The sequence below is a fragment of the Podarcis bocagei genome (genome assembly GCF_964188305.1).
Source record: "Podarcis bocagei genome assembly, chromosome: 9".
Lineage (NCBI taxonomy): Eukaryota > Metazoa > Chordata > Lepidosauria > Squamata > Lacertidae > Podarcis > Podarcis bocagei.
In genome coordinates this window covers 44,420,016-44,447,684 of record NC_138134.1, presented here as the reverse complement: position 1 = coordinate 44,447,684, position 27,669 = coordinate 44,420,016, and the positions used below count along the sequence as shown (strand labels likewise).

Below are 27,669 nucleotides of genomic sequence, written 5' to 3'. Positions count from 1 at the left end.
GCGAGGCCTACTTCATATTTTTTTGCTTGAACCTTGAGGTCTATCAATCAGAGCAAACTAGTGGCTCAGCTGGGCGAGCATACAGTAAGAATTAAGGAACTGGGCGAGGGGCCCCTCTGAGCACAAGCTGAGAATTAAGGGATAGATGTTTGTGAGTATGTCTCTAAGCATGGGAACAGATTGATAATGGGGTAGGAAAGCTAAAAATAATGCTAATATATTTCACATCTGGCAACCAATGTGCCCCTTTGGTTTCAGACAGTACATGGGTAGAAGTGCCCAAATTATCATGGCCCTCTAGTGACTATGGTGGCTCATTAACCAGAAGTAATGTATTTAGCATTAACTCTGGAAGTGTTACTCGATTCTGACCAAACTAAGTCTCCTAGGAGGTTTTTGCTCTACAAACAAACAAAAACACAGAGACATCACATTTGTGAGGGAAGACATGCATGTAGAAAACCAAAGAATAATATAAAGAAATAATGGAGCAGGAGAAAAATGGGGGAAGCAAGGGTACAATAAATTAAATATTGACTTACGGTTGTTACAGCAGTAAAAAGTTGCCCCTTGAGGGAAAATAGTTAATTTGATAGAACATATAGCTATAATTCTCAGAAGAATGTCCAGCACTCTCAGGAGCTTAAAAAACCCCAACTCCAGGCAAAGCTAAATATAAAAAATTAATTATGAAGGCAAATTCCTTCAAGGAAGTTTTTCTTTATGCCCATAAGCAGTATAATGTCACAAAAAAAGAAGTTTTACCTTTCGGTTTCTCGTCTTTAAAAATAAAACCAAATTCCTTCCAATCTTTCCAAAATGGAACAAGATAAAATAAAATCAATTTACATTCCTTAAAACTAAACTATAAAAAAAATGAAAATGTGGATGAGCCCTTACTTAGCAAGCAAGTAAACACAAGTGAAGAGACTTAGCTCTGAGTAAACCTGCACCTCTGAGTAAACCTGCACCTCATCTCTAATTTCAATCTGGACTGAAAAAAGCTTATCAAGCAGCTATATGGACTGACCACAGAAGAGATCACACAGCCAGGGAATCATGACATGGGGCAAGGTTTCCAGCTGCTAACACTGAATGACTTGCTAGCTGACAACAAAGGGTGTAAATTCTTCAGCACACCGAAGGAGTTTTCCAGGTTTTAGCTGGAGTTCCAAAAATACAGGAGACTTGAAAGTCTGGAAGACACAGTTCCTCAAGAATTGTGGGGCATCAAAGACGATGCCTCATGCTAAACAGGATTCCTCCCTTACACAGTGATCATGCATGCTGATGGCTTAATATTCAGGGCCAGCACATCTCGCAAACATTACTAGACACTACTGTGGGGCTAGGACTGCTGTCAGCTGCAGATGGAAACAAGTCCAAGTGTTAATTTCAATTAAATGAAATCACTGTCTTTTTGAAGAACTGATTATGAATGGGGATGCTGCACTTAGCACAACAAAGCACAAAGCTATAACAGGAATATGGCAAAACCGCAAGACACATTGGATTTTGTCAGGGATTGCATATCCAGCTCTGAAACTTGGGCAACTCATCTAAGAAAACCCCTCCATAATAATAGAAAATAGATACAGATGTCAGTGCCTGAAATGAGAGTTAACAGGGTTAAACTTGTGTTCGTGTTTGTGCTGGTACTGCTGTTCTTGGTCCACAGATGCTTCAAATGGAACGTGGAAGGTAAGACTTAAGGTGGCACCAGATGCATTTGGAAATAAAGTGTGCTTGTATTCAAGGCATCTTGCATGTAATATAAACACAAATGGCAAAGAGTTTCCAAGTTTCATGCATCAGAATCTAATACCACTTGATGGCTTCATCTGTGGAATTATGTGGTAACTCTCCCCATATGAACCAACCCGTACTCTGAACTCAGGCCCTTCTTCATGACAACACAAGAGTGGACCTTTCCTGAAGTGGCTCCCCATTTGTGGAATGCTCTCCTAAGGGAGGCTCACCTAGCACCTTCATTATATATCTTTAGGCGCAAGGTAAAAACTTTTCTCTAGAACCAGGCCTTCGGCCTTTTAACTACCTGTTGACTTTTTAAAGTGGGTGGATTGTTTTTAATGTTTCTCTTTCATTTTAATGCATCTACATTATTGCCTGTCTGTCCATCTGTTTGTTTGTTTGTAAGCTGCTTTAGGTTGCCCTGTGCAAAAAAGTGACTAACAAATTCTAACAACAGTGATGTCCCTAAGACAGTTGGGTGGTACCTTGTCTGCCTACTTCTGGCAACTCCTGCAGCCAAGCTGATGCCAAACAAATTGCTCTGCTTTCCACATAAGTGAGGCTGAGACAGGGGTCTCATCCAGGCAGCCCAGGACCTGCATACAGACTACCCAGGCCTGTACCCCAGGGAGGTCCCTTTGGTGCTGCTAATGCATGGTTGGACTTCACCCCCAGAGGCCAACTCCATTGTCTCTCAAGACAGATGGATGCCAACAATAGTTTCAACTTATACCTGTGTCCAGTGTTGTCATATATATGTCGTTGTTTTCTTTTTTTGCTCACCAGGGTTGTAGGAAATGTATCTAAAACTGGGCAAGACTGATGGTCAAACTACATGTTACACTGCAACCATGTGTAATGTTTGTTCAAAGGTCCTTTTACCACTGCAACCCACCATTAGGAAATTAGGAAGGAGAGAGCACCTTGCAGCTGAAAAGGGGCAGGGTGAAGTGGGTGTGTAACTTTTCCTCTCCAATTGCTCTCCCCCTGAACACCTCTCCACAATTGCTTTTACCCAGTGCCATTTTTCTAGAAAAAGAGGTGCTAGAACTCACCATGAACGTCTCCCTTGTTCTCTTATAATGGCAATGGGGACCACCCAAGAGGTGTCAGAACTCAGTTCCCGTGAGTTCCTGCTGAAAAGAAGCCCTGCTTTTACCTCCACCGGTATTCTAGATCTAGATCTGACCTCTCAAACACATCTGGAACAACACAGGAAGGAGAAGATTTTATTGAAAATGCACCTGGCAAGAGAAGGCTAAGCATGTTCTCATCAGAAAACACCAGCAAACTATTTTTGCAGCTTTCCCAGCGGAAATATGGCAAATGATTTCCTTAGTGTCTTCAGCAGAAGGCAGCAGTGAGCAACTCAGTGATTTATTTGCCTTTGTCTTTCAGGACAAGTTCACAAACTCACCCAACTGGAGTTCCTGTCAATGAGGTGGAGAAGTGTGCTAACAGCCCTAGCACTACATATAGGAGGTACTATTTCCTTAATCCTTCCGGCATTTAGCAAAGGTGGTACTTTTACAGCAGGCCTTTGGGGGGCCTTATGACTGTTCTCACTAACTATTTTATGGCTGTTGAAACTTGATTGCTGCTAGTTCGCTGTGGATTTTATCTTGCTGTTACTTTATTTTTGTTTAAAATTTATATTGGAGTTTAATGGACCAGTGCTTGCTGCTTTGTGGATTTTCAGGTGGAAAGCAAGTTAAAAGCAAGTTAAAATAACATGTGATGCAGAGATTGCATGCACACATGCATACATATCTAGTCCTGATTCACACAATAAAATTTAGACAAGAATGGGAGTTCATACATATTGAGACTAAGTGCCTAATGCCCACATCACAACTACTTTAAATGCCCAGTGACAGAAAGGATTCTTTCTTCCACTCCATAGGAATAATTTCCAGCTGCGTAGTGAACCAACCCTTTCCTCTTTTACTTCCCAACTAGTAAAAAAAAAAGGTAGGCAATTCAAACACCAGCTAGCATTTAAGGGTATTTTATCTTAGCGCATGCATTTCTAAGTGCTTTTGTCCTAAAATGTGTTTTCTCTCTTTTTTTGTGTGCATTTTGGTATATGTTTTCAGCTGAGATTCTATTGCAAAGTTTGGAGAAGTGTGAACTTGGAAGAATAATTTTCTTTCTGATCTTTGTATTATCTCAGGTACAAATTGGGTCAATTTGCTTAAAAATATGGACCAAATTAAATTGGCTTTCCTCTCTAGGTTCAACAACATCTGGAGGGCCACAAATCCCCCAGCCCTGCTGCAAGGACTGTTCTTCAGTCACCACCCTTCGCTCACTGGGGGGAGGTGATGGCGTTTCCCCCCCACACATCCTCTTCACTTCCTCTTAACCCCTTCTTACCAATGCCTACCGCCAATGCCGAAGAGTTGTGACGAGTTGGTACGAGGTAGGCGAAAAACCAAATGGCTGTAAATTGCCAATTGGGAAAAATTCCTACTATGCCCCTTGCGGTGACAGACCGAAGTCCATAGCAAAGTCAGAGACCTACCTAAAGCCTACCTAAAAGGAGGGAGGGTCGGAAAACGTGGGGGCTAGCTGGCGAAAAGAGGGCGAGCCCCCTCTGCGCCGGCCCTAAATAGGGCAGGCCACGCCCCCCAGCCAGCCAATTGGCTGGCTGGGGGGGGCAGAAGCGGCCATGAGTGTGCCTCTTTTGGAGGCTTCCTCCATGTTTCTCCAAAGTTGGCTATCCACGTTTACCATGGAAGCTCTGGTCCCCAGTCACAGTCAGACAAGCCTAAGAAGCTTGCAAATGGGAAAGGAATCCACAGAATCTTGCAATCAACAAGAAACCCTTGAAATTTGGCAGGCTGGCAGTAGAGAGGAACTTGGAACTATACACAAGGATGTCTTGTTATGCACTTCTGTTTATTTATTTGCTTATATGCATTTATAGCCAGCCATTCGTTCATGCTGTCCAAACCCAGGACTGTGGTCTCCTCCTTAACCATCATCTGCAGCCAAGAACAAACCTTGGTTACAGACAGTGATTAAGGATGAAAGAGCTTAACCACAATCCTGGGTTCAGAAGACATGCTAAGCTGCTGCGCTGCACTGAGCTAAAAGGACCAGGGAGGCTACAGTGTCCTCCCTAGGCATTAGCACATTTGTTACATGAGAATACGACCAATATGTAAGGAGCACAGAGGTGCAGAATCATTGGCACCTGACGGATCAGTTCCAAAGTCATCACCAAAAAGAGCAACAAACAACAACCTAGTTCCATAAGCTCACTGAAATAGGCCATGCCAACATGAATGTCAGATTCATTACAAGAGCAGTTTGAGGACCGACAGAAAGAAGGATGCACTGACAACCGCCATGCAGAAAACTGAAGCTAACAATAAGACATCTCAAAAGGCAGTGTATGTACAAGCAGGCTGATGTGAGTAACGTGAGGCATTACATGCATGTGAAAACATCACTAGGCTTAAAAGCAGCATGGTCACCTTGCAGATCAAGTTCATCTGGAGGCATATATATACTTATTTCTCAGCCTGCCCAAAAGTTATGGGAAATTGGGTGTTTTTCTGTATAGGTCTGAACCTTCTGTGAATTATACTAGAAAATCTTGATGACTGGGAAAGTATCTGGTTGTAGATCAAACACGGGAGTCACAGTGGGCGATAACTAATACAGCCTACGCACATAACGTCTAGTATACATGAACTCAGATTGCATTGTCAATGATCAGATTTTCTCCAGGTTATTGACTCTGCATGCAGCTAACATTCAAACACTATAGCTTCAAAATGACATCCAAGAATGTCAGAGATGGGACTGGCATGCTGTGTGGGCAGGGAGGGTACCTGACCCCTTGCTGCCCCCCTTTTAAAAAATGTGTAACACAACGAAACAATTGCTTGTGATACTAGATCTCAAGGTCATCCAAAGGAATTGTTTAGCAACATGTTAAGGATAGAGAAAAGGAAATACGTATTCACACAGCGCCTAATTAATTGATGGAATTCACTGCAACAGGATATGATTAAGTTGGACGACTTTTTTTAAAAAGTCTGGAATCATAGTAAACCAACTGAAATTTTAATAACTATATGAGGTCGTGTTTTCAGAACGGTAAAGAAAAGAATTTCTCTCCCAGTCCTGGGAATAAAATTAATGCACTTGTCAGTTGGAAATAAGAGAAAATATCTGTGTGTAAGTCCCTATTTCGTGTCCAAATATGCAGAACAAAGACACTAAATCAGCTACAAATATTTGAGATGTAGAACAAAAACACTATAAAAACAGAATCTCAAGGGGATTCTTGTTATTTCTCCTACTCTCTCACATACCTCTAATTTCAAACAAGGCAGCTGCATTTTCTGTAGTCTTTATAGTGGCAGCATCCTCATAGCCACATGGGGGTAGATTCATGGTTTTATTATATTTCTCTTCACCCATAGAGAATTCTATTTTGCTCCTGCCTCTCTTCTTCTCATACTCACCGACTCCTGACAGCATTCTCTATTCCAAATGTTTGATTTTCTCTTAGGCACACAAGATCTCTTCCACTGCACCCATTTTTCTTCCACAGTTATACGTTTATATTGAAGAAATCAAACATTTTACCATTTTCTCTCTCTCTCAAAAAGAGACACGCTTAATGACTTCTAAGCAGACATCTTTCTTGTAGTTATTTTAGGATTAAAAAAGAACCTAACATATGGTGTCACAGAAAACCCATCGGTATTTATCGCCAGCAACTTTGCCACTCACAAATCAGGCTGCCCAGAAATGTAAATACTCTGCCTGTGTGAACAAGGTTTCTCTTATACAAATCTCTTACAACAGCTTCACTTTTTCAGCTGTGTCCTATGTCTCAAGGTCATCCAGAGCCCCACTAACACAGCAGTCATAACGTGTGACACTACTCTGGATTTGTGGGCTTGGGCACCAGAAGAAACTGAGTACAGTGGTACCTTGGGTTACAAACACCCTGAGTTACAAACACTTTGGGTTACAGACTCCGCTAACCCAGAAGTAGTACCTCGGGTTGCGAACTTTGCTTCAGGATGAGAACAGAAATCGTGGTGTGGCGGTGCTGCGGCAGCGGGAGGCCCCATTAGCTAAAGTGGTGCTTCAGGTTAAGAACAGTTTCAGGTTAAGAACAGACCTCCGGAACGAATTAAGTTCTTAACCAGAGGTACCACTGTACCATGCACCTTCTATACCCCTGCCCCAAAGTATGCATATCCACCAGTGGTCCTGATTTTATAAGTGTGTTCAGAAACCAGCAGTTCTCTCCCCCTGCTGTGTCAGAAGCCGCTTGCACAATTGCACTGAATTGTCACCTAATGCCCTTGCTTAGCAGTCCAGCTCTGAATTTTCTATGCAAAAAGATACAAACCAACTAGGACTGGTTTGGACAGAATTCTCACATTGTTCCCACTAGCTGGCCTGGTCCATCTCTTTTATTGTTAAACCTCATTTTACCATTAGGCCCCAGATTTGCTTTACTGCACCCATCCACCATATTACTATCCTTCTGCTTCTTCAGATGAAACTAAAACTCACAATCCTGGAACCCTGTGACTTCTCAGTGGTGTCTGTAAGCTCTCCTTCTCCCCTCCCCAACTTTTTTTTGACACATCACAACAAATCCAATGGGTTGCCTATCACTACAGTAATGCAACTGCACGTACTAGTAGGGGGAAGGGGGGAGCAAAAAACTCTGACCTTACAGTTCCAGAGGAGGGATGTCTGTACATGTTTGCTGCTAAAATACTGTGGGCCAAATCTCAACTGAAACAAAATGGGACTTGGTTGTTTTTGGGGGACATACCCCCCCCCCAAGCCAGGTATGTCCAAAGTCCGTTCTGGGTGCCTAATGCGGCCTGCCAGTCAGTTTAATCCAGCCCCTGTGGCAGTTTATTTCCTGGGGTAAAAACCTCAACAACCTCAATCCTAAAAAAAGGTGACCAACTTTGGTCGGCCCTCACGGCCCTTCATCAAATCTGGCCCTCTTTGAAAAAAGTTTGGACACCACTGCCCTAAGCCAAAGGGAGCAAAGAAAATGGAGATAGAGAATGTGCACAGCTGTATGTCCAGCACGTGACAGGAAAAGGGAGATCTTGATGGATATACACTCCACTTCCACACCCTTTTGCAGCTCAGGTGTAAGACAGCAGGAAATCTCCATCACTTTACTGAAGAAGATGCACACCTATGATCCAAAACTGTTAATTATACAGAGGTATATAGTCACAGAAGTTAATGCCTATGGTGTGGCTGCAGTGCAATACTAATAGTAAAGACTTTGTTAAGGGACCATTCATAACACAAGGAGTGCATAGAGACAGCAGCATTGCTTGGTCACATGCATGAGTCAATATACACAGAGCTCTTTAAGAGCATTGACGGTCTTGTGTAAACCAAGCAGGACTTGCTTTCAACGGTGCCCCCTGATACCCAGCACCTCTGCTGAAAAAAACACAGGCACAGGAACCGTCCAGTGTTCATTATAACACAACTGGGATTAGCATAAAACACTGCACTTGAAGCATTAGAGTCTGTATTTTCTATGGATTATGTTCTTTACAGCACTGGTGGCAGAGGTTTGGCAATGCAAATAATACTTATTGCAGGCTTTCAGCTGAGAAATGAGTCATGACCACTGCACTCCAGAGAAACAATATTCAGTAGGAGATTAGACAACTTCTACCACCTTTTGTGCATGGAGGAATAATGCACCTTTTTTTTAGTTTCTCTCACTAGACCACCAATTTAACACCCTGCCAACTGTCCAATTACTCCTATTCACGGTGAGTTAAATGGGTTTCTCTCCAGCCATACACACCTTTCTTTTCTTTTAGTATAATTAATGAAGCTCATCAAAGCCGAGAAAACAAGCCAGAGCACCAGCTACTCACTGACATGTTAACATGAAGGTTGTGTGCTACTGATCTCTCTGCAGGGTGTTCATGTCGCTAACATGGCATACAAAACAGTGCCAAGTGCCATATGCGGCAGGAGGGGCACACATTAAGATATTCTGATAAGCTATCAGCATAGATGGCCCTGGAACGCTAGCATGTCCCATATAAGATTGCTACTATCTGCCCAGTATATGATCACAGCATTGTTTCTGGGGCTTTACTTCATTCTGGCTGCATTCATTTTTAAAAATCCCATTACTCTGACAATAGTCATAGTGGCATTGGTGTATGTCCCTTTAGGCATGCCCACTAAGGATTCATTCTCTCTCTCTCTCTCTCTCTCTCTCTCTCTCTCTCTCTCTCTCTTCCCACTTTAGTATCATAGATGTGTAGGGCACAACAAGGAATCAGAGAATGAAGGTTTCAATAATGCACACAGTGTGGGGTCTTGCACATTTCTTTGTGGACTGTGTGCCCTGCACAATACCACAGAAGCAGCGCAGGCTGTGTTGTTGGTAGGAACAATTATGCCATTTTCAATCAGCCAAATGAAGAGCAACAGGTTTTTGACACATAAAGAGAGGCTCCCTTCCTTCCCCGCAAACAACTGCACAGCTAAGCTACTATTGATTCTAGATCAGGCGTAGTGCTAAAGAATGAACTCTCTTGCATTGCTCTGTAGCAGCCTTCTCCAATCCTCCAAATGTTTTGGGCTACAACTTCAGGCTGTGCTGGCTGGGCCTAATGGGAGCTGCTGTCCCAAAAAAATCTGGAGGGCACCAGTTTGGGGAAGGCTTCTCTGTAGGAATAATGGCCTCTATGTAGCTTTTAATCTGGCAGCTCTAAAATACATACAGCACTAGTTTATTGTGAGAGTACAGGTTAGAAGAAATGTACAGTAAAGCACAATAAAAGATATTAACCATGCAGTGATATGCCCCCATTTTGGAGACAGTTTCAAAAAGAAGAAAGGAGGGTATTTTTTCCCTCTTTTCCTATTATTGTTTCTATAAAGGACAGAATAAAAGTAAGGTAAGAGATTCTAGCCATCCTTGATTCTCTTTGTTTCCTGATGTAGGGAGAAGAGGACAGAAAGTGCTTTGTGACTTTAGCTCTATGTTATCAGCAGATCTTTTCCCATCATTGTGAGGAACAATTATTCCTGACTGCATAGGGAGGTCAATCAACAAACATTTTTCAGGAAAACAGTAAGAGAAAGAAGGGGAAATACATTCCAGATGGAAGGCTACTGTTTTACCTTTCCCACCTAAGCCAATCTTTTCTCTTGTGTGCCTCTAAATTGGCCCACTGGGACTGGAAAGATCTTTCAATATGGAAACATTAGGGTTCTATTTCTGCTCAGGTCATTTGAAGGTGAGCTAAATGAGATATTGGGGCAGAGGGTTATGAGGTACAAGTATGATTTCTTTCTTGAGCTTGTATCAACATTTTACCTTGAAATCAAGGGTTGTTTTTTAAATATCATCTTTTAACTTGTAAGGAACACGAAGCTTGCCCTGTTTGGCCATACTCAGAAAAATAAAAAAGGTTTTAAGTCAGGGTGGGGAATATCAGTCCCAGGGACCTAATGTGCCCCCCTCCGAGCTCTTTATCTGCCTCTCAGGACTCTCCTTCCTTCCTTGGCCATGCCCTTCACCAGGCCTGCTCTGAGCGCTCCCCAAGTGCTTTTGCCTGGCTGGAATGTGTCCTTGATCTGTGTTCGTGCTCCTTGCCTGCTTGGCTGGAGAGAGGAGTGTAGTGGGTATACACACTTCTGTGTGGTTGGAATGTGGCCTAGTGTACGAAGGTAGAAGTCACATCCATTGCTCTGCCCACTTTCTTCTCCAGCCCTGCCCACTGCCGGCATACAGGTCTTGTAACATTGCTATCAGGCTGAAAAAAAGGTTCTCTACCCACAGAGATGATTGGAAGATTTGGGGCAGACAAAAGAAAATGCTCCAAATCTTCAGCACAGAGTTAAACTATGGAATTTTCTTCCACAATATGCATTAATGGCCACCGACTTTAAAAGAGGATTTGGCAAAAACCATGGGGGATAAGGCTATCAGCTATGGCTATGCTCTATGTCCACTGCCAGAAGCACCAATGTGCATCCGAATGCTAGCTGCTGAGAATCACAAGCAAGAAGAGTGCTGTTGCCCTTGGGTGCAGCTTGTGGGCTTCCCATAGTCATCAGGCTGGACACTTTGAGAACTGGATGCTGGTGTTGGTGGGCCACTGGTCTGATCAAACTGCACCCCTCTTATGTTCTTATTTCGCAGATGAGACTACAGTATTCTACAGTGAAGCAAATAACTACAATGCCGGGGCAGGTGCTTATTCACTTTCACAGCTGTGGTCTCTAAGGTGATAGACCACACAATGAACAATGACGTGGAAGAGGACTTGTACATGGATGAGGACAGGAGCACCAATAGCCTCACAATCCACCTTGTACAGACGGCAACTAGTGGCTTTTCTTTTGGAATCTGCCATGAGCAGAGGATGGTGGTTGTCCTTTATGGGCAAATAAGGTGGACAGGTAAAGGAGATGACAAGAGCTCCTGCTTTTAATAGTTGTGGAGAGAGGAAATTTTAGCAGGTGTAGCTTGTAGCTCAAGCCAAATATTAATCCAAATATTAAAGGTGCAGGAGCCCTTCGCCCTTTTTCATTTGGCCACACTTCTGGCACCTAGTAAACACATGCCATTGCACACCATTGCCACATGGACACATGAATTGCCAGCCTTTGCCTCACAGCTAGGTCAGGAAAATTACTTACTGTTCTGATATTGTAAAAGTGGTTTGTGCTAGCATTAACAAGAGGCCATCCGTTAGCAAGTCCATAGCAACTCTCCACTCCTGAGAGATCACTCATATCCTTAGAACCCTCTTTCCCTCCAAAGCAAAGGCACACAAGTCAAACATGACTCACCCCACAACGACAATGAAATGCCACACTGATCGACCAACTAATGATCACTGTGGCATTTTCCTGCTCTTTAAGATGTAGCAGCCATTTTATTCTATACCACAGCCCATAACGCCCATTTTGTCTTTTACCGTTTCACCTCAGCAGCCATTTTGTGTCACGCTATACATCCACGGCAGCCATGTTTGTGGCTGGCAGCCACAGCACACTCTCAAATTCCAAAAGTACCTAGTGACCCTTGACTTAAGCACACACACTCCCTCTTGGATTTTGCAACAAAGTAATGAATTAAGTCATGAAAAGAGCGTTATCTGCTCACACTTACCTGACCAAGGGAGGGAAGTGTTCCATAAGCCATCGTCTGGTTCATCATTCCTTTCTGCTTCATGATAAGCATGCGCTTTTGCTCCTCACTCAAATGCGTCATTTGAGCCTGCATCTGCGGTTGTTGGGGCTGCTGCTGCTGCTGCATGTATGGCATCATGGGATTCTTGCTGGGATTGGCCATCGGTGGAGTCATTCTTTGACTCAAGTCAGCATTGAAATGAGTCAGAGGTTTAGTGTTGCCATAAGAAAGCATATTGGTTTGTTTGCTCAAGGAGTTTGTACCCAGATTATTTGGCTGCTGACTGATCATATTCATGTGGTTTTGAGGGAGGTAGTTATTCATCGTAGTCTTTTGTGGGTTGCTTGCCGTAGGAGGCACTACAGGATTTTGGTTGTTAAAGGCTTGGGGATATATCATTGGGCTATTTGGTTTGTCTGTACTGAAGGGTCCTCCATAAGGACTAGATGGAGGCCCCACTGGAGACCAACTAGATGCTTGATTTGGATGTTGCTGCTGCTGCTGCTGCTGCTGCTGCTGTTGTTGCTTTTGCTGCATGAGCTTAGCTCGTTGCTGCTGCTGTGCTGCCATCTGTTTAAGCTGTTCAGCTGGAGATAAGTCAGTGCTGGGCACAGCCACTTGGCCAGGCCCTGGGGCAGCTGTTGCCACTGTTGTTGGATTAATGAGATAACCATTACCCGGCCTTGACTGAGTTTGGCTTGGGGTATGTGCTTGGTTAGGAGTCTGGGGTGACTGAACCACACAATTTGCTGGTGAGCTGTCAGAGAGTGGAGCTGGGGGCGCACTAGAGACAGAAGGTATGCTAGATGCTGTAGGGACATTTGAAAATGGAGGACCTGACGAAGAAGGCCTTACCTGGGGAGACCCAAGAGGAACATGGGCAAATGGAGAATGTGATGGGTCACTTTTAACACTCGCACTCTCTTGAATCTCAGTGGCTGGTCTGGGAAATTCAGGCTCCTTTTTCTCTTCGAAGTCTTCATTGAACAAATCTTGTATGTCATCCTCTGGAACAGTGTTAGCCAGCTCATCTATTAACTCCTGCCACTCTTGATCATTCAGGTTAATGTCTGAAAAAAGTTTATTCTGATTTGAAAGTGATGTGTCAGAATTGTCCATGCAGCTAGGATCATCCAAGGGCTCTTGTTTTAGCTCCTTGCTGTTGTTGTTGCTGTTGTTGTGCAGGATGTTAAAACTATCCTCAAGCTCTGTGCATCCATTGATTGGGAGTTTTATCTCTGGAAGTCCACCGTTTTTACCCAGGTCATCCAGACCACCAGCATGAGTTCCACTGTTCTGCAGGGGCAGTGATGGTTTTATGTCAAGCTGGTGAAGAGGGGAAATAGAAGGCAAAGGCAAATTATTGGGCAAGCTGTTGATTCCCTCAATCCCAGGTACATCCTTCCGTATCCGCTTGCTGGTTGGGGAGAAGCTACTGTCACAGGCTCCATTCTGCTGTTCGCCATTGAGGGGTGAGCGTGCTCCTTCCAACTTTCTCTTCACCGTCTCTTGAAGCTTGAAGAAACAGAACAAAATCATTAATTAGACTCTTGCTCACACTTCTGCCCTTCATAAACAAAAAACACTCTATGCAATAAACTATACTCACAGAAAATTTATTATAATTCATAAGCTGTATACTTTCTCTCTGTGCCTCATTGGCACACAACACTCCCCCATCAAGTGCTGAGTGATACAGCCATTGTTCACCATGGGGTACACAATTAATATTCTTCCTGTTTCTGGCCAAAGAATCATTTTCAATGTTCATACTGTTCCAAGAGGAGGGGAAAATCTGTATCACTAGAGATGTTAATGGGGCAAAAGAAATGTAGTGTATGCAATGGAAAACAAAAACAGCTATTTCATACATCTTGCTTCAGTCATCAGTACTGGAAATGTTTGTTTCATGGTGCTCACAGAGTCCTCCTTGTTCTACAGACCTACTTTAATACTTAAGCTACAGGTGGAGCCTGCAAGGTTTCAGCATTATAGCATTCTCAGCATTTGCACCTGCGTAGCATGCTGGATAGATGTTCTGTCGGTGATAAAGAGCCATGTGGGAGAAAGAAAGGAGCAAACAGGGCAAAAAGGGTATAGCAGTTGGGGGTAGGGGGCACACAAAGTGTGTTTCTACACCCTCCTTTAGTGATTTTGCTTGACTGGAATTGTGTCCCTGAACTGCAGTAGTGTTTCCTACTTTCATTGATGGAGAAAGGTGTGTATAGAAACCTCTGAATTGTGCATGGCTTGCATGCAGCCTACAGTGGTGCCCCGCAAGACGAATGCCTCACAAGACGGAAAACTCACTAGACAAAAGAGTTTTCCGTTTTGGAGGTGCTTCGCAAAACGAATTTCCTATGGGCTTGCTTCGCAAGACGACAATGTCTTGCGAGTTCCTGCTGGTTTTTTTCCCTCCCCCCCTTTTTCTAAGCCGCTAAGCCGCTTATCAGCTGATCCGATCAGCAGATGAGCCGCTAATAGCACTAATCTGCTAATCCTTCAATGGGCTTGCTTCGCAAGACGAAAAAACCGCTAGACGAAGAGAATCACAGAACGGATTCTTTTCGTCTTGCGAGGCACCACTGTATTGCATAAAGCTAAGAGTTGCATTTGTTTCTCCCCCCAATTTTTACATTTGGCCATGCCCATCACTAGTAAGTGGCTCAGGAACCTTTTCCATGAGAGAATATTGGCCCCTTCAGCTGCAAAGGTTCCCCATCCGGGACTCTGTCATCAGTGATGCTAACATAAATTCTCAGTTTTGATAACTGACATGTGTATGGACTGCTACTGCCTTCCAGTGGATTCTTATATTTATAATCTAGCGGTTGTATTGAACATTGCAGCTCTGCTGGTACAACAGACTTCCATGCATGCAATGGACCTCCCCTGTCCCTTTCAGCCTCCAAAGGAGGTTTTTTTTAATTCAAAGTTTTTGATATTTCTACTATAAAATAATTCCTCTCCCCATTTCCCAGTTACAGAGTTACAGAAGGAAGGGGGGAAGGGGATTTTAAAAATATTTTTTTTAAAAAAACAAAAAAAACCAAACACAGTGTAGATGGGTGGGCGGCACAAGAGAAAGGGATCTACTTTCTGCACAAAGTTCTAAGAAATTCTGCCAGATGTTCTGAAATGCACCATCCTCTCCTCTTTTTATGTAAAGCATTTGTCATGAGCTAGGCTTGCCATACGTCAGGAAAATTCCTGAAACATCCTGGTTTGGGGGTGTAAAAATGGCGTCAGGGGGATTTTTGCCAAAGGTGGCTAACACAATATTTAAATAATAAAAATTAATAATATACCATGAATTTGGCTCAGCTTTCCTTTACCCACCTCGTTTTCTACAGCAACACATACCAGCCTTTATATACTTGGTGGCAAAGCAAAGGCAGGCCTCATCTCAATCACCCTCTTGGAAGCGGCACCCAATAAATGTCCTGTATTTGCAGAACCCAATCGGTTCTGCAAATCCCGCTTCTCAGCTTGCAGCCATTTTGAAATAAGGACCTACATTTTGCCGTCCTTCTCTTGCCTGGGGTAGATAAGGAAGTTTATTGCCACTGTTGCCTTAATTGTGAGATACCACTATCTCAACTCACTGGTTTTCCTGCATTGTTTAGTGTCATTCCACTGAGAGTTACATTCACAAGACAAGGCTCAGGCACCACTTCAATCCCACTTAAGCCCTTTTACTACCACTAAAGTGATGGCACTGGGATGAAAAACAACTCTTCTAATGTGGAAGGAAGATGCTTCAAAAAGCCTGTCACTTCAGTCTGTCTTCTTAACTCTCTTTAAACACATTGGACAACGTTTTTAAGACAAAGCTGGAGAAATGACTTGCAGCTGCGGTCTCTTCCAAATAAGTTTCATGCCTCAGATACTGCTGGCTACTCGTTCTACAAAGCATGTTCATACACTCCAGTAATAAAATTCTTCTGTTTCTCTGTGAGGAAAAGTGGATTCTATCTGATCTGCTTCCCTTTTCTCCTGCTCTTTTGATGTGCTGAGCTTGGCTACTGCCCTTCCCTTTCCTGTTTCTTTATTTTTGTGCCTGTTGCTTTTCCTTACAAGGGAGTATTATAATCCTTTAGCAACGAGATATGTTAAAGGTGATAGTCAGTTTGGTGCATTTCTACACATTACCAAGAATGAGGTGGTAGAGTGACATGGCAGAATGATGGATGGTACCACTTCAGACTGCAGGTAAAACACTTTTTTAAAAAATGTGCTTAAACAAACACTTGCCTCTAGTAAAAAAAAAATAAAATAAAATTAACCTACCCAGCTCCCTGCTGCACTGATCTGATAGCTCTTTTTCTTTCCTTTTACATGGGGGAACATTCAAAAATATGACTCTCCCACTTGCAGTCCGAAGTGGCACAGCTCCAAATTCTGCTGCTCCACTTTGCTACCTCAAACTACTCTTGGATCTGGCAATGTCCAATTGCCTTTTATATTTAGTTTTGCAATTTATGTAATAGGTTGCTATGCAAAATCAATAAACAAAATTAAGCAAACATTCCTTAGCCTGAGGTATTTGGCCCTGTATGCCTACACTGCTTCCATAGGCAAATAACTGTCATTCCCTCCTTCCCTGGTGTTTTTCTCAAATCAGCAACTTCTTCCTGTGGACAAAGTATGCATTCCTAACACCAGAAACCCTTTTTATTACATACATACTTTACATCAGTTAGGTTATGTACAAATAGTGGAGCATCGTCAAAGGTAATTCAGCAAGCAATTGAGACAGTTGCTTGCTGCCTCCTTACAGGTAAAGTAAGGATAGTCAGCCTCCTTACAGGTAAAGAGGTGCAGCCGACAACCTCAGTTCAAATCTAGCCTGGGACAGTTGCGTGAAATGAAATGCAGGTGGAATGAGGTTGACGGAGTTGCTGCTTTCTTCCCAAGGGAGTGACGCATCCTTCGGGCATGGGTTACATTTATTGTTTCTTCCCCTGTCAAATGGATGGTGCATAATGAAGTCTGATGCTATTGTGTGCTTCCCACACTCCTCTGTAGACCCTCGACTCAGTAACCTAGCAGGTTGCCTGCCACTTAAAACCTAAATATCCCCTGAGCACTTCAGCATTGAAAATGAATTGGGGGATATGATCACTTCTCATCTGAACAAGTGGGTGTGATGTCAAGGATTAAACTGTGGTCAATTACATTAACACACTTTAAGGAAATAAGATGACCAGGCTGCTGATCTCAAAGGTCTCCAATAAATTCCCAAAAAATCCCACTACAGCTTCACTGCATGTCCCTTTACCACATGCCCAGAGGCCCTATGTGACCCATCAGGTCTTCCTAACTGGTCCTTCTTCAAGCTGGTCCTGCTCCATGCCCTCCTTGGGTGCTTTTGCCTGGCTGGAATGTGCCCTTGCGCTCTGATAACGCTGCTTGCTTTCCTCAGCAGAGGTAGGTGTGTGTGTGTGGCTTTGGCATGGCTGGAATATAACCTACTGTATAAAGGTAAGAATCCATCTCTTCTTTACAAGTGCCTTTGGCCTCTAGCCTGCAGCCCCTGCCCCCTAAGACAGGGGTCAGCAAGGTTTACCTCACTTGGGCTGGTTCATTCCAGTGGAGATCCCTCCGTGGGCCGGATCGTGCCCGCATGCCCACGATTTCCAGTGTCCACACAGACACGATTTCCAGCGCCGCAGAAACGAATCCCCATGCCACGCTGTGCCAGTTTAGCACAGCACGCAGGGACTCGCCGAGTGGGCAGCTCAGTTTGGGGTTGGCTCGTGGGCCGGTTAAATGACCCCCGTGGGCCGCTTGTGGCCCATGGACCTTAGGTTGCCAATCCCTGCCCTAAAGGCTATCCATCACAGAATCTGGCCAATGGGCTGGAAAAGGTTCCCCAACCTTTCTTTACGTTGTAGACACTCCTCAACTGAAAATAGCTACTACTCCAAATGCAGCTTCACACTACAGAATCTGTAGTTGTTGAGCTTTTTTCAGGGGGAAGACCTTCTCTTCTACGCCCACTTACCCCACTGCTGCAAGGAAATATCAGCTGCCACCTTATGCAACCAACCTCCGCCCAATTGCCAGGCCACCCACCGCCTCTGTCATGCAGCCCCAAGCAGCATGCTAGGGAATGGCACCACAACACTAAAAAGGTGCCAGAACACACCAAAGAGGTGCTGGAACTCAGTTCCGGTGAGCTCTGACTGAAGAAAGCCCTACCACACTCCCACAAAACTGTTGAAAATAAATGTGTGTGAGGTGGGTGGGTGGGTGTATTTTCCCCTCCCTGAAATGAACCAGTGGCTCCATTTGCGTGTCATGGTAAACAACAGCTAATGGTTTACCATAAAAACACCGTTTGGCTTTCACTTTGCTCCTTCCTTAGTGCAAGCAGGAACAACACACAATCCCTAGCTTTGTGCTACATCTAAACCACTGTGATTTCTTTGGAGTGAAACAAAGCACGTCCCTCAGTCTTGACATAACACTAAGCCAATGTTGTGACTTGTTGCTCCCATTCACGCTAGGGGAGGAGTGAAACAGGTACAATCTCCACGTTCACAGTAAACTATTCAAACTATGGTTTGCCATGACATATAAACATAGACAAATTCTTGCTTGTGCATGTCATCCGATGCTGCACAAATCAAGTTACTTAAAACTGGCATAAAGGATGAGCATGGCGGTAAGACTTTAGCTTTGTTCACAGGCAACGGATAGAGTTGCAGGAATTGCAAAATCTCATGGGAATTGGGGTGCCTTAATTTAATGAACATCCATTAGTTTCTATGGATATGTTACATGTGGAAATAACTGACATCCATTGTTCCCTATGAGGTGGGGTGCCCTGGAATAGCATTACCAAAAAAGAAAAAAAGAAAAAAAAGGGGCAAAGTATTTTTACTCCCAAAGCAGTAGACTTTGGTGGACATGAGTGAGTATTGGGTTATTTATAAGCCATTTATAAGAGGAGGAACCTGGTCCTGGGCTAGGAGACCGCTAAACTTTATGGAGCTATTTATTAATAGTTTAAAAAGTATATCTACACATTACAACACACATACACACCCACACGTGGTCTAGCTCATCTTGGAATTTTCAGCAGGACTATAGTGGCCACACCATGGAGTATGCACTACATAAACAAGGGAGCACTTAAGGCTGTCGACAGAGCTTTCATCTGCTGCAAAAAGCTGCTCCACTTCATCCCACTAGCAGCAAGTCATTTTTCAGAAGAAATTAGACCAAGGTGCTGTTGTTATAGCAACAGTCAGAGCCACTTACACAGCTCCCTCCCCACCCCACCCACCCCGATCTCATTCTGACTTCAGTGGGCAGCTATTTCAATTATGTATAGGGAGTGACCAGGGCTGCTGCTGTTTAGCGCTTTTATTGCTCCTTCAAAACAAGCTCAGAGGCTGAATTCTCTTTCGGCTTCACATTTGACCATAAAAGTCAAACAGACTTCATAGCATTTTGTGCCATTTCCGCCCACTCTAAGCTCAGTGGTCAGCAAGACCATAGACAGGGAGGCTCCAATTGTTATCACAGAGACTTTAATCTACTGGGCATATAATGGGCATGCTTCCACCAACTTTGCTGTCTTTAAACCACTTCAGGTTCTTCCAGCTGAAAAAAAAATCGCAAACAAGTGCTGACAGGGGACCAATAACACAACAGAACATCCATTACTTCACAGTACCAAGGAGCCCATGAATCTGCAGAACTGGAGCTCCCAGGAATCTTCTATAATGGGATTTTTGGTTTGACAACCTGGACAAGGACAGAAATAATCAAGTGCACCGAGATTATGGCATTGTATGTGGTGGTGTTAAAAGGTGCATAGGATTGATCACCAGTGTGCCTGTATCTTATACGTGAATAAATAAACACATCCATAAATGCTTCCACTAAGACACAGGTTTGAAGAAAGAACAAAGGGTGCTACATTCTTCATCATCCCTTGATTCAAATCTCTATTAAAATTGATGTTTCTTATTCTCTGTGTCATTTCAGTTGAGCTACGCTGTCATTTGTGCTCAAATGAACTTACATTCCTGCAGCGATGATTGAGTATTAGGATCACAGAATTGTGAGTCTGGAATGTGTATTGAGGTCAAATACTTCAACCTCTTCACAGGGGAAATATCCTCCATCTAACACACTCCAAAGAGATTAGCAGGCAGCGTCCAGATTATATTTCTCCACAATCAGAAATAAGGAGCAAGGAAGGTGTCTGGACTTTGGGTTGTCTTAACTAACTCCACATTTCACGTAGTCAATGAAACGCGAATTGTCCTTAACAAAGGATGAGAAATGCACTGCCGAATGTCAGATTACTGGGCCAGCTTTTGACTTTTCTCAGTCATAATCACATGAATGTGTGATAAAGGGGAAGGGGATGAACTACCCAATTCATATGCTAAACATTTCTTATGTCATATTTTAAAAATGCTTCAGCAAAGCAGAAATTGGCTGCATAAACCTACCTCTAAAATAACCACAATGTTCCTTAGACTCCATGCCTACAATTGGAAGCAAAAAGCAAGTGACCACAAGGGTAGTAAATTATTTCAGATATTCATGTGCCACCTTTTAGGACAAAGCCCTCTCTAGAGTTTACCAAAATAAGATTTACAACCACAATAAGTCACAATGAACGAAGTGTGAGAAACACATCAATGAAATCCCTTTAAAGTCAGAATAAAATCATTCAGAAATGGCTTCACAAAGTCTTCAAGGTTTGCATGAAGATTTCCCAAGAGGGAGATTGGTAGAGTTTTCACAAAAGAGGGTTCCAAAGATATGGGGTCACCCGTGAAAAGTCCTTCTATATGGTATCTGCCCATCTTATTTCTGTTTGTAGTGGGCCAGAGAGTAAGCCCCCTGAAGTCAATAGCAGGTCTTGGGTGGGTTCATTTTGGTGAATGCAGTCCTTCAAATAATTTGGTCCCAGACCATTTAGGGTTTTAAAAGTAAACACCAGCACTTTGAACTGAGCCTGGAAATGAACTGATAACCAAAGAGGCTGATGAAATTTGTGCTATATTTGACGACCCTCTGGCCCTATTAGTAGATGCATTTTTACCAGCTGTAGCTTTCAAAGGATCTTTAAAATGTAGCCCCATGTATATTGTAGCGTAAAGTCAAAAGTACCAAACATACTTAGCATTACATTAGCATCCATACAAGTGGGAGCTCCACATAATGTTGCACCATGGATGCTCCCTGCCCTCTTCCAGAACGCTCCATTTTACCTCTCCATTTTACCCCTCTGTTCCTCAAGTGCTTTTGTATGGCTGGAACTTCCTTGAACTGCAATAATGCCTCTTGCTTCCCTGGATGAAGGCATGTAGTGCTTGGGGTGCAGAAACCTATCACTTTTGCATGGTTGAAATGTTGCAGCTGAGACTTATTATGATATGGGTGTGAATTCTGTGGACAGTATTTGACTATATATGCGTCAGCATCCCATAACAGTCCTGGTGTTTTCCATCAGTATTAAAGGGTAGTATTTTCATTTCTTCACTTTTGGTCTACTTAACATGCGGGAAAGCAGCAAACATTAATGTAAACACACAAAATAATAGGTTCTGAAGCAGAGACCAAGAATACAGAGTCCCTTGGGAATGTTTGCAGCAATTACAGGCACAGGTCTAATTAATTTTTTCAATACTAAATTATCTGCAAACTCAACTGGACCCCAGTGTAATGATTATGTCAGGGAAGAAATTTTGTCATTGGTCTCAGAGAGCTCTGCCCACTTCCTGTCTTTGACTTCAGACTGAAATGCTGCCTTGCTCTTTATTTACACTCAGTTTCCATAGTCACGTCACTTAAAGAAGCAATTTCCCTGCTCATCCTATTAAAATATACTTCTGTTCACAGAGGTGTCTTTATTATGGATGCCCAAAGTTTGTATCTAGAATACTTAGATAGTGATTATTTCACAAAAATAGATGGGGACTTGGCAGTTTATGATCCTCTCTACAATTCCTTGGCAGTAAATTCCATTTACAATAACAATACTTACTTTTAACTAAATGGGTTTCAAGATTACAAGGTAAACTTTGCATACTTTGAACAGCTGCTGGATTTATATATATGCCGCATAATTAAGTGGCTCTTTATTTATGTGAGAGCTCAAGCTGTACATGGACTTCACTTTACCCTGTGTGAAGACTTTGCCCTGTACTTCATATGAATGTATGGGACTCCCAAGATACCCCTAGAAGCAGGGTTATAGAGTCTCCTATCACTGCCCAGGGCAGCCCACTCATGCTATGCCATTGCCTAGAATATATTTAGGGGTTGCAGGGGAAGGTTAGGGGGAGAACATTTCATTGTGCAGGCAGAAATCCTTGAGCTGACAAAACGTTCACATAGCGCTACATTGGATTCAACCTGGTATCTCCCCGAGTATATTTTTCACACCTAAACAATGTTACGCAGCAACCTTGAGGGAACACATGCAGATCGTACACCAAAAAGCAGCAAAAAGGGGCAGGAAGGTCTGCTTATTGACTGGGGAATTGACCATAGAGGCCCTTAGAAAGAGGCTAACAGCTAACATGCTGGCCACTGTGGAAGTGAACAGCAGCAGTTGGTAGGGTGAGGTCAGTGTGGTGCATAACACAGGCAGCGCCAATCCAGTGCTCTTGCTGGTGCAATTGCACCATGCAGACCTTACTACCTCCTCACTGCTCCCCCTCTCCATCCTGGCTTGCAGGAGTGACACAAGTGACCAGAGGTCAGGTGAATGCCACTGCCTACCTGACCACCTGCTACAGGAGGGGAAATAATTTCTAATTCTTTTGAACAATAAAAAAGAACCAGTGTTAACAAAAGAAAATCAGAATCAACAGCAATGGAAAATGTATTGTTGTTTAAACAAACCCCCAAAACTGGATTGGTTGAAGGGAACCTAAAACCCTTCATGTTGTTGGATTACAACTACCATCAACTCTGAATGTCGGCCATACTTTTTGGAGCTGATGGGACCTGGAATCCAACAACATCTGAAGATTAACCACTGCTGCCCTGAACTTCAAGGTATCTCCTTATAATTAATGAATCTAAGAATATCCCTGCTTTCCTACGGCATGCATGTCTCCAAATTATACCAGTGACTAATACACATCTAGCTTGTCTGCACTTCATATAAAAACTACTGCATCTGATATTTACTTTGAGAAGAAAGTATTTTAAAACTGAAGCAAATGGATAAAAACGGACATAAAAGAGCCTTTAGGTTTATTACTAGTTGCTATCATAAATGACACCCTCTTTTTATTTCTTTTATTGATTTAAAATATTGGTTACAGGTGATCCAACTGCAGGGTGCAAAATTTAAAGCAAAACAATTGAATAAAGCCCAGTTAAGAATACACATCAACCCAATGAACCACCTGGAGAATTTGCACAATAATATCCCTAATTTATAGAAGCTAGTTCTATATCCAGTACTCTGTATATATTCAAGAGGCTAATGAAGTTTTACATCCCATCCCAATAACAGCCTTGTGCTTTTTGACAATCTTAAGAGCGTTTTCTATTTTTTTTTGTTTTTATTTTGCTTAAAAAGAGCAAAACAATAACAACCCCACAATGGTGTTTTCTATAGCTAGATCTTCACTGGGTAAACAAGATCCAAGGCAATGTCACTGTGAGAGTTCAGCAGCTTACCACTAAAAGCTCCTAAAAGTACAGAGCTTTGTATGTTGTTTTCAGGTGTGTTGCGGAAATGTACCACAGCACATCCACAAAGTGGGCTCCTGTTAATCCTTACTCTCATTAATGGACTTTCATTTGTATCTTTTCATCCTGTTGTGGTAAAAAAAATATACATACTTCTCGGAATAGGTTTTGCCTGTCCAGAGACAAAAGATTTTAGGATTATATTTATGTTGGCAATTAGGTCTTTTTCACTCAAAAACTCTTGCCCTTGCTGCATGCAACAGCCACGTTACTCCCCTCTCCCACATCACATCTCGACCACTATCTTAAATTAGCTTCTTCAGGGGTTTGGAAGCACCTCAAAACACCTGTGTAAACTGAAAATCTACCTACAGAAGTACACCCACATTCCCAAGGTAGAAGCCCTGTATTAGCTTTCCGTATTCTCTCATGTCATAAAGGAGAGCAGCGGTGAGTCTCAGCCCTTTCCCAGGTCACAGTTCCCATTGCCCATCATGATTTGGAGCACAAATTGTAGTCCAACTGGAAGGTGCCAAGTTGGTGATGGCTGGTGTAACTCATGGAGGGCAATGGGGACTGCAACACAGAGGCAGAGCTGGTATGTTCTTCATCACCATGTGAGGTCTTTGGAATGCCTAAACCAGGCATAGGCAAACTCTGGCCCTCCAGATGTTTGGGACTACAATTCCCATCATCCCTAGCTAACAGGACCAGGGGTCAGGGATGATGGGAATTGTAGTCCCAAACATCTGAAGGGCCAGAGTTTGCCTATGCCTGGCCTAATCAGAGCTAAAGCCAGAGCTAGAGTTCTATACAACTGCCACAAGCACCTATTGGCTAGGAACTGTAACATCACTTCTTTGGCCCAAGCACATACTGCTTTGGAAAAGCTTTGAAATCAATTTTTGAAGATATGTACTTTAGTATGTTTGGTACACAAAAGTACAATGCTTGTTGGCAAGTTAGTTTCTCTCTTTCCTCTTTACCTTTGACGGAGGGAAACACACTTTGTCATGGCAAACCAGAGTTATCTTTGTCTACTGCTATAAGGGACAGTGATTAACAGAAGATCAGTCTGTTCACAGACGCAAAGACATGTGCGCTTCTCAACAGCGTCCTTTCTTACAGCTCTAGAGATGGCCAGTCATATGGAGACAAACACTACAATTCCCTGTGCACAGGTGGCAATTCCATGCATTTAAGAGCCCCCTTCCATGAGTGGTCTTCAGATCATGGCTTGAGTAATGTTTTGATTGAATAACTGCAAAGGAGCTGCATCTCTGCAGAACTAAGTAATGCCTGAGCAGGGTTTAAGACTGTAATTATGACCACAGCATCTGCCATTCCGGAAATCTTTATTTTCTTTCAGGGCTAAAGAAGAAAAAAATGAATGGTGTAATACCCGAGCTTTGGTTGGTGGGTTTAGGGGCAAAGTATGTTTCTATCATTGATTTTCCATTGCTATTGTGAACGCCTTCATGTTTCTGCCTTCTGTGCAGTGTGCAGCTTAGTTTACTTGCTTGAATAATCTGTAACAATTTGCTCTACAGAGAAGTCTTATCAGTGAGCACCTGCTCTCTGCTTCTGGAAACTCTCTATAGCATAAGTGGATCTGTGGATAATTCTGCCGGCGACTGAGGAATGGACTTGACGGTCTCCTAAGTTCATGTCTTCTATGCGAGGTGGGGAAAATACTTTGTCCTTAGATCCATTTTTAAAACCGGTGGTTAGCTCCCCTCATGGAAAAGGCACTTTACATACACCCAAAAGAAGCTCTGCCATTAGTGCCAGATTTTGTTGGAAAAAAGGAAAAAAGATACCAATTCTAGTCTCTTTCATCCAAGACAGCCACAGGTGTCACTTGGTTGCCAAATGCCTGCCTGAGGCTTTTCTGACTTTTGCTTCATTAAGACATGGGCAGCAGACTTCATAGAGCTTTTGCAGAACATATATAGGTTTGGTTCCCTCCTCCCCAACTTCTTGTATTGTTTTTAAGTTTTAAGGTTATCATATCATTACTGAGGGCTCATCCACATTTACATTTCTCCCACTGCTTCCTCCAGGGGAAACCTGCTCCTTACCTTGAAATTGGAGGAAATGTCAATTGGGTTTTTCACAGATTGACATTTGTTCCAATACAGCTGTAAAGAGTGGATTTTCCTGAGGAAGTGAAACAGAAAACCACTCGAACCTGTTTCTAGAAAGCACAGGACAAGTGGAAAACCAGTCGGATCCATGCTTTTTCTATGCACAAGACAAGTGAAGTGGGGACGAGCCTTGAATTTGCTGCTGTTGCTCTGAGGATGATTTCAATGTTTTGTAAATATGTTTTTAAAAAAATGATGTAAGCCACTTTGTGGAAAGTCTTACACCCTTGCACTTTACCAGAATCCAGAAACGGCTTTCAAAAATTCCACAGTATTTGATTTATGAGATTCCTCCAACGGAGGCCTGAAAACACTCCAAAGTGCTAATTTGTTTCAGCAGTAGCTAGCATTCATGGAAAGGGAATCAAGCCCATAAGACTACTACTGAAATTAGGACAATGAGAGCAGCATCTGCAGTTGCTAACATTGAAACTATTGTGACTGTTGAATGCAAACAACTTATTTTGTGCTACAAAGGCCACTGGCTGCTTGGTCTTCCAAGTGTCGTTTTAGAGCAAGCCCCAGTGAAGCAAATAAGCTGACAAAGCATGTCGAGGATCACAGCCGACAGGCTTTGAAAGAGATGGGGATGCCAAGAGGAAGGGCTTATGTTTGACATTTTTTCCTGAGGGTATAACAGAAGCTGTGTGCTCCGAGGAGGATAGCTTCAAGAACATGGACCAGAAGGTCAAACTACACCACAGGAAAAAAAAGGCATAAACACAGGAGTGGAAGAGACAAGCATATGGAACATCTCATCTGGTATACTGCCACACCACATAACAATAGATCTGGGTCTAAGTATTCCATATGTACAAAAAAAAACAACTGGAGGGAAGGACAGCATGACTGCACCATCATCAAATATATTCCGTAATAGCTTAAATCTCAAGATCATAGAATCGGTTCCTTTAAGGTGGAAGGTTATGAGCCACAGTTCTAAATTTCTTACAGTGCCTCACTTTATCCCTCATTTTATCATCACAACAACACTGTGAAGTTGGTTAGACTCAGAAATAACAAGTTGGCCAAGGTCGTAACTTTTTATTATGGGAGAGGTCTCCCTGCAACTCTGGAAAAGTGGCCTGTTTTGCCTTTAGAGCAGCAATTTTAAGGAGGAAAGTTTGTGGGGATGAGAAGTTACATTATGTCGGGGAGGAAAATCTTATCTGACTGCCTGGTTTAAATAGTTACTTTAACTGTCAAAATAAAAAAATTCCTTCCAGTAGCACCTTAAAGACCAACTAAGTTAGTTCTTGGTATGAGCTTTCGTGTGCATGCACACTTCTTCAGATACTTGAATCTGAAGAAGTGTGCATGCACACGAAAGCTCATACCAAGAACTAACTTAGTTGGTCTTTAAGGTGCTACTGGAAGGAATTTTTTTATTTTGACTATGGCAGACCAACACGGCTACCTATCTGTTACTTTAACTGTGTAACATTTTATGCCTTTTAGTTTGTTTTGTAACAGCTTTAGCTGCACAAATAAATAATATTTGTATTTGTGTGGCACAGCAGGTCACTACTCCTCATTCTTTTCACACATGCATGCCTCTGTTCCCCCATGATTCACCCATGAAAACAGCAGGGCTGGTATACCACCCCCAAATTTCAGCATTTTATGCCCACAGTTAATGTTAAGGGGTCCGCAAAGGCATTTTTTTTCTGGAATCAAAAATCGCAGAAAGGAGCACTAAGCATGCATTATATTCCATCAGTTTTCTGAAGTGGCTTCTAAATTGTATGGAAGCTCAAACATAATGTGGAAATTAACAGTTAGGGAAACATGTGAATGTAGCTCCAGATATACCTATAAACCACAGAACATTGCATTTACTGGTTTGCAGAAGGAGCGAAGCAGAATGCTGTCCCTTTCTTATTCAGTATTGTACAGGCT

The 27,669-nt window shown here is 42.8% G+C and overlaps 1 protein-coding gene across 3 annotated transcripts in view; it reads right to left on the bottom strand.

The window, feature by feature from the left end:
- MAML3 (mastermind like transcriptional coactivator 3) overlaps positions 1 to 27,669 on the bottom strand; it is a 274,501-nt gene that overhangs the window by 107,805 nt on the left and 139,027 nt on the right. For all 3 annotated transcript variants that reach the window (XM_081209210.1, XM_081209211.1, XM_081209212.1), the window contains one exon: positions 11,921 to 13,456. In XM_081209210.1, coding sequence (XP_081065336.1) covers positions 11,921 to 13,456 — 1,536 coding nt within the window. The remainder of the gene's footprint in view (positions 1 to 11,920; positions 13,457 to 27,669) is intronic.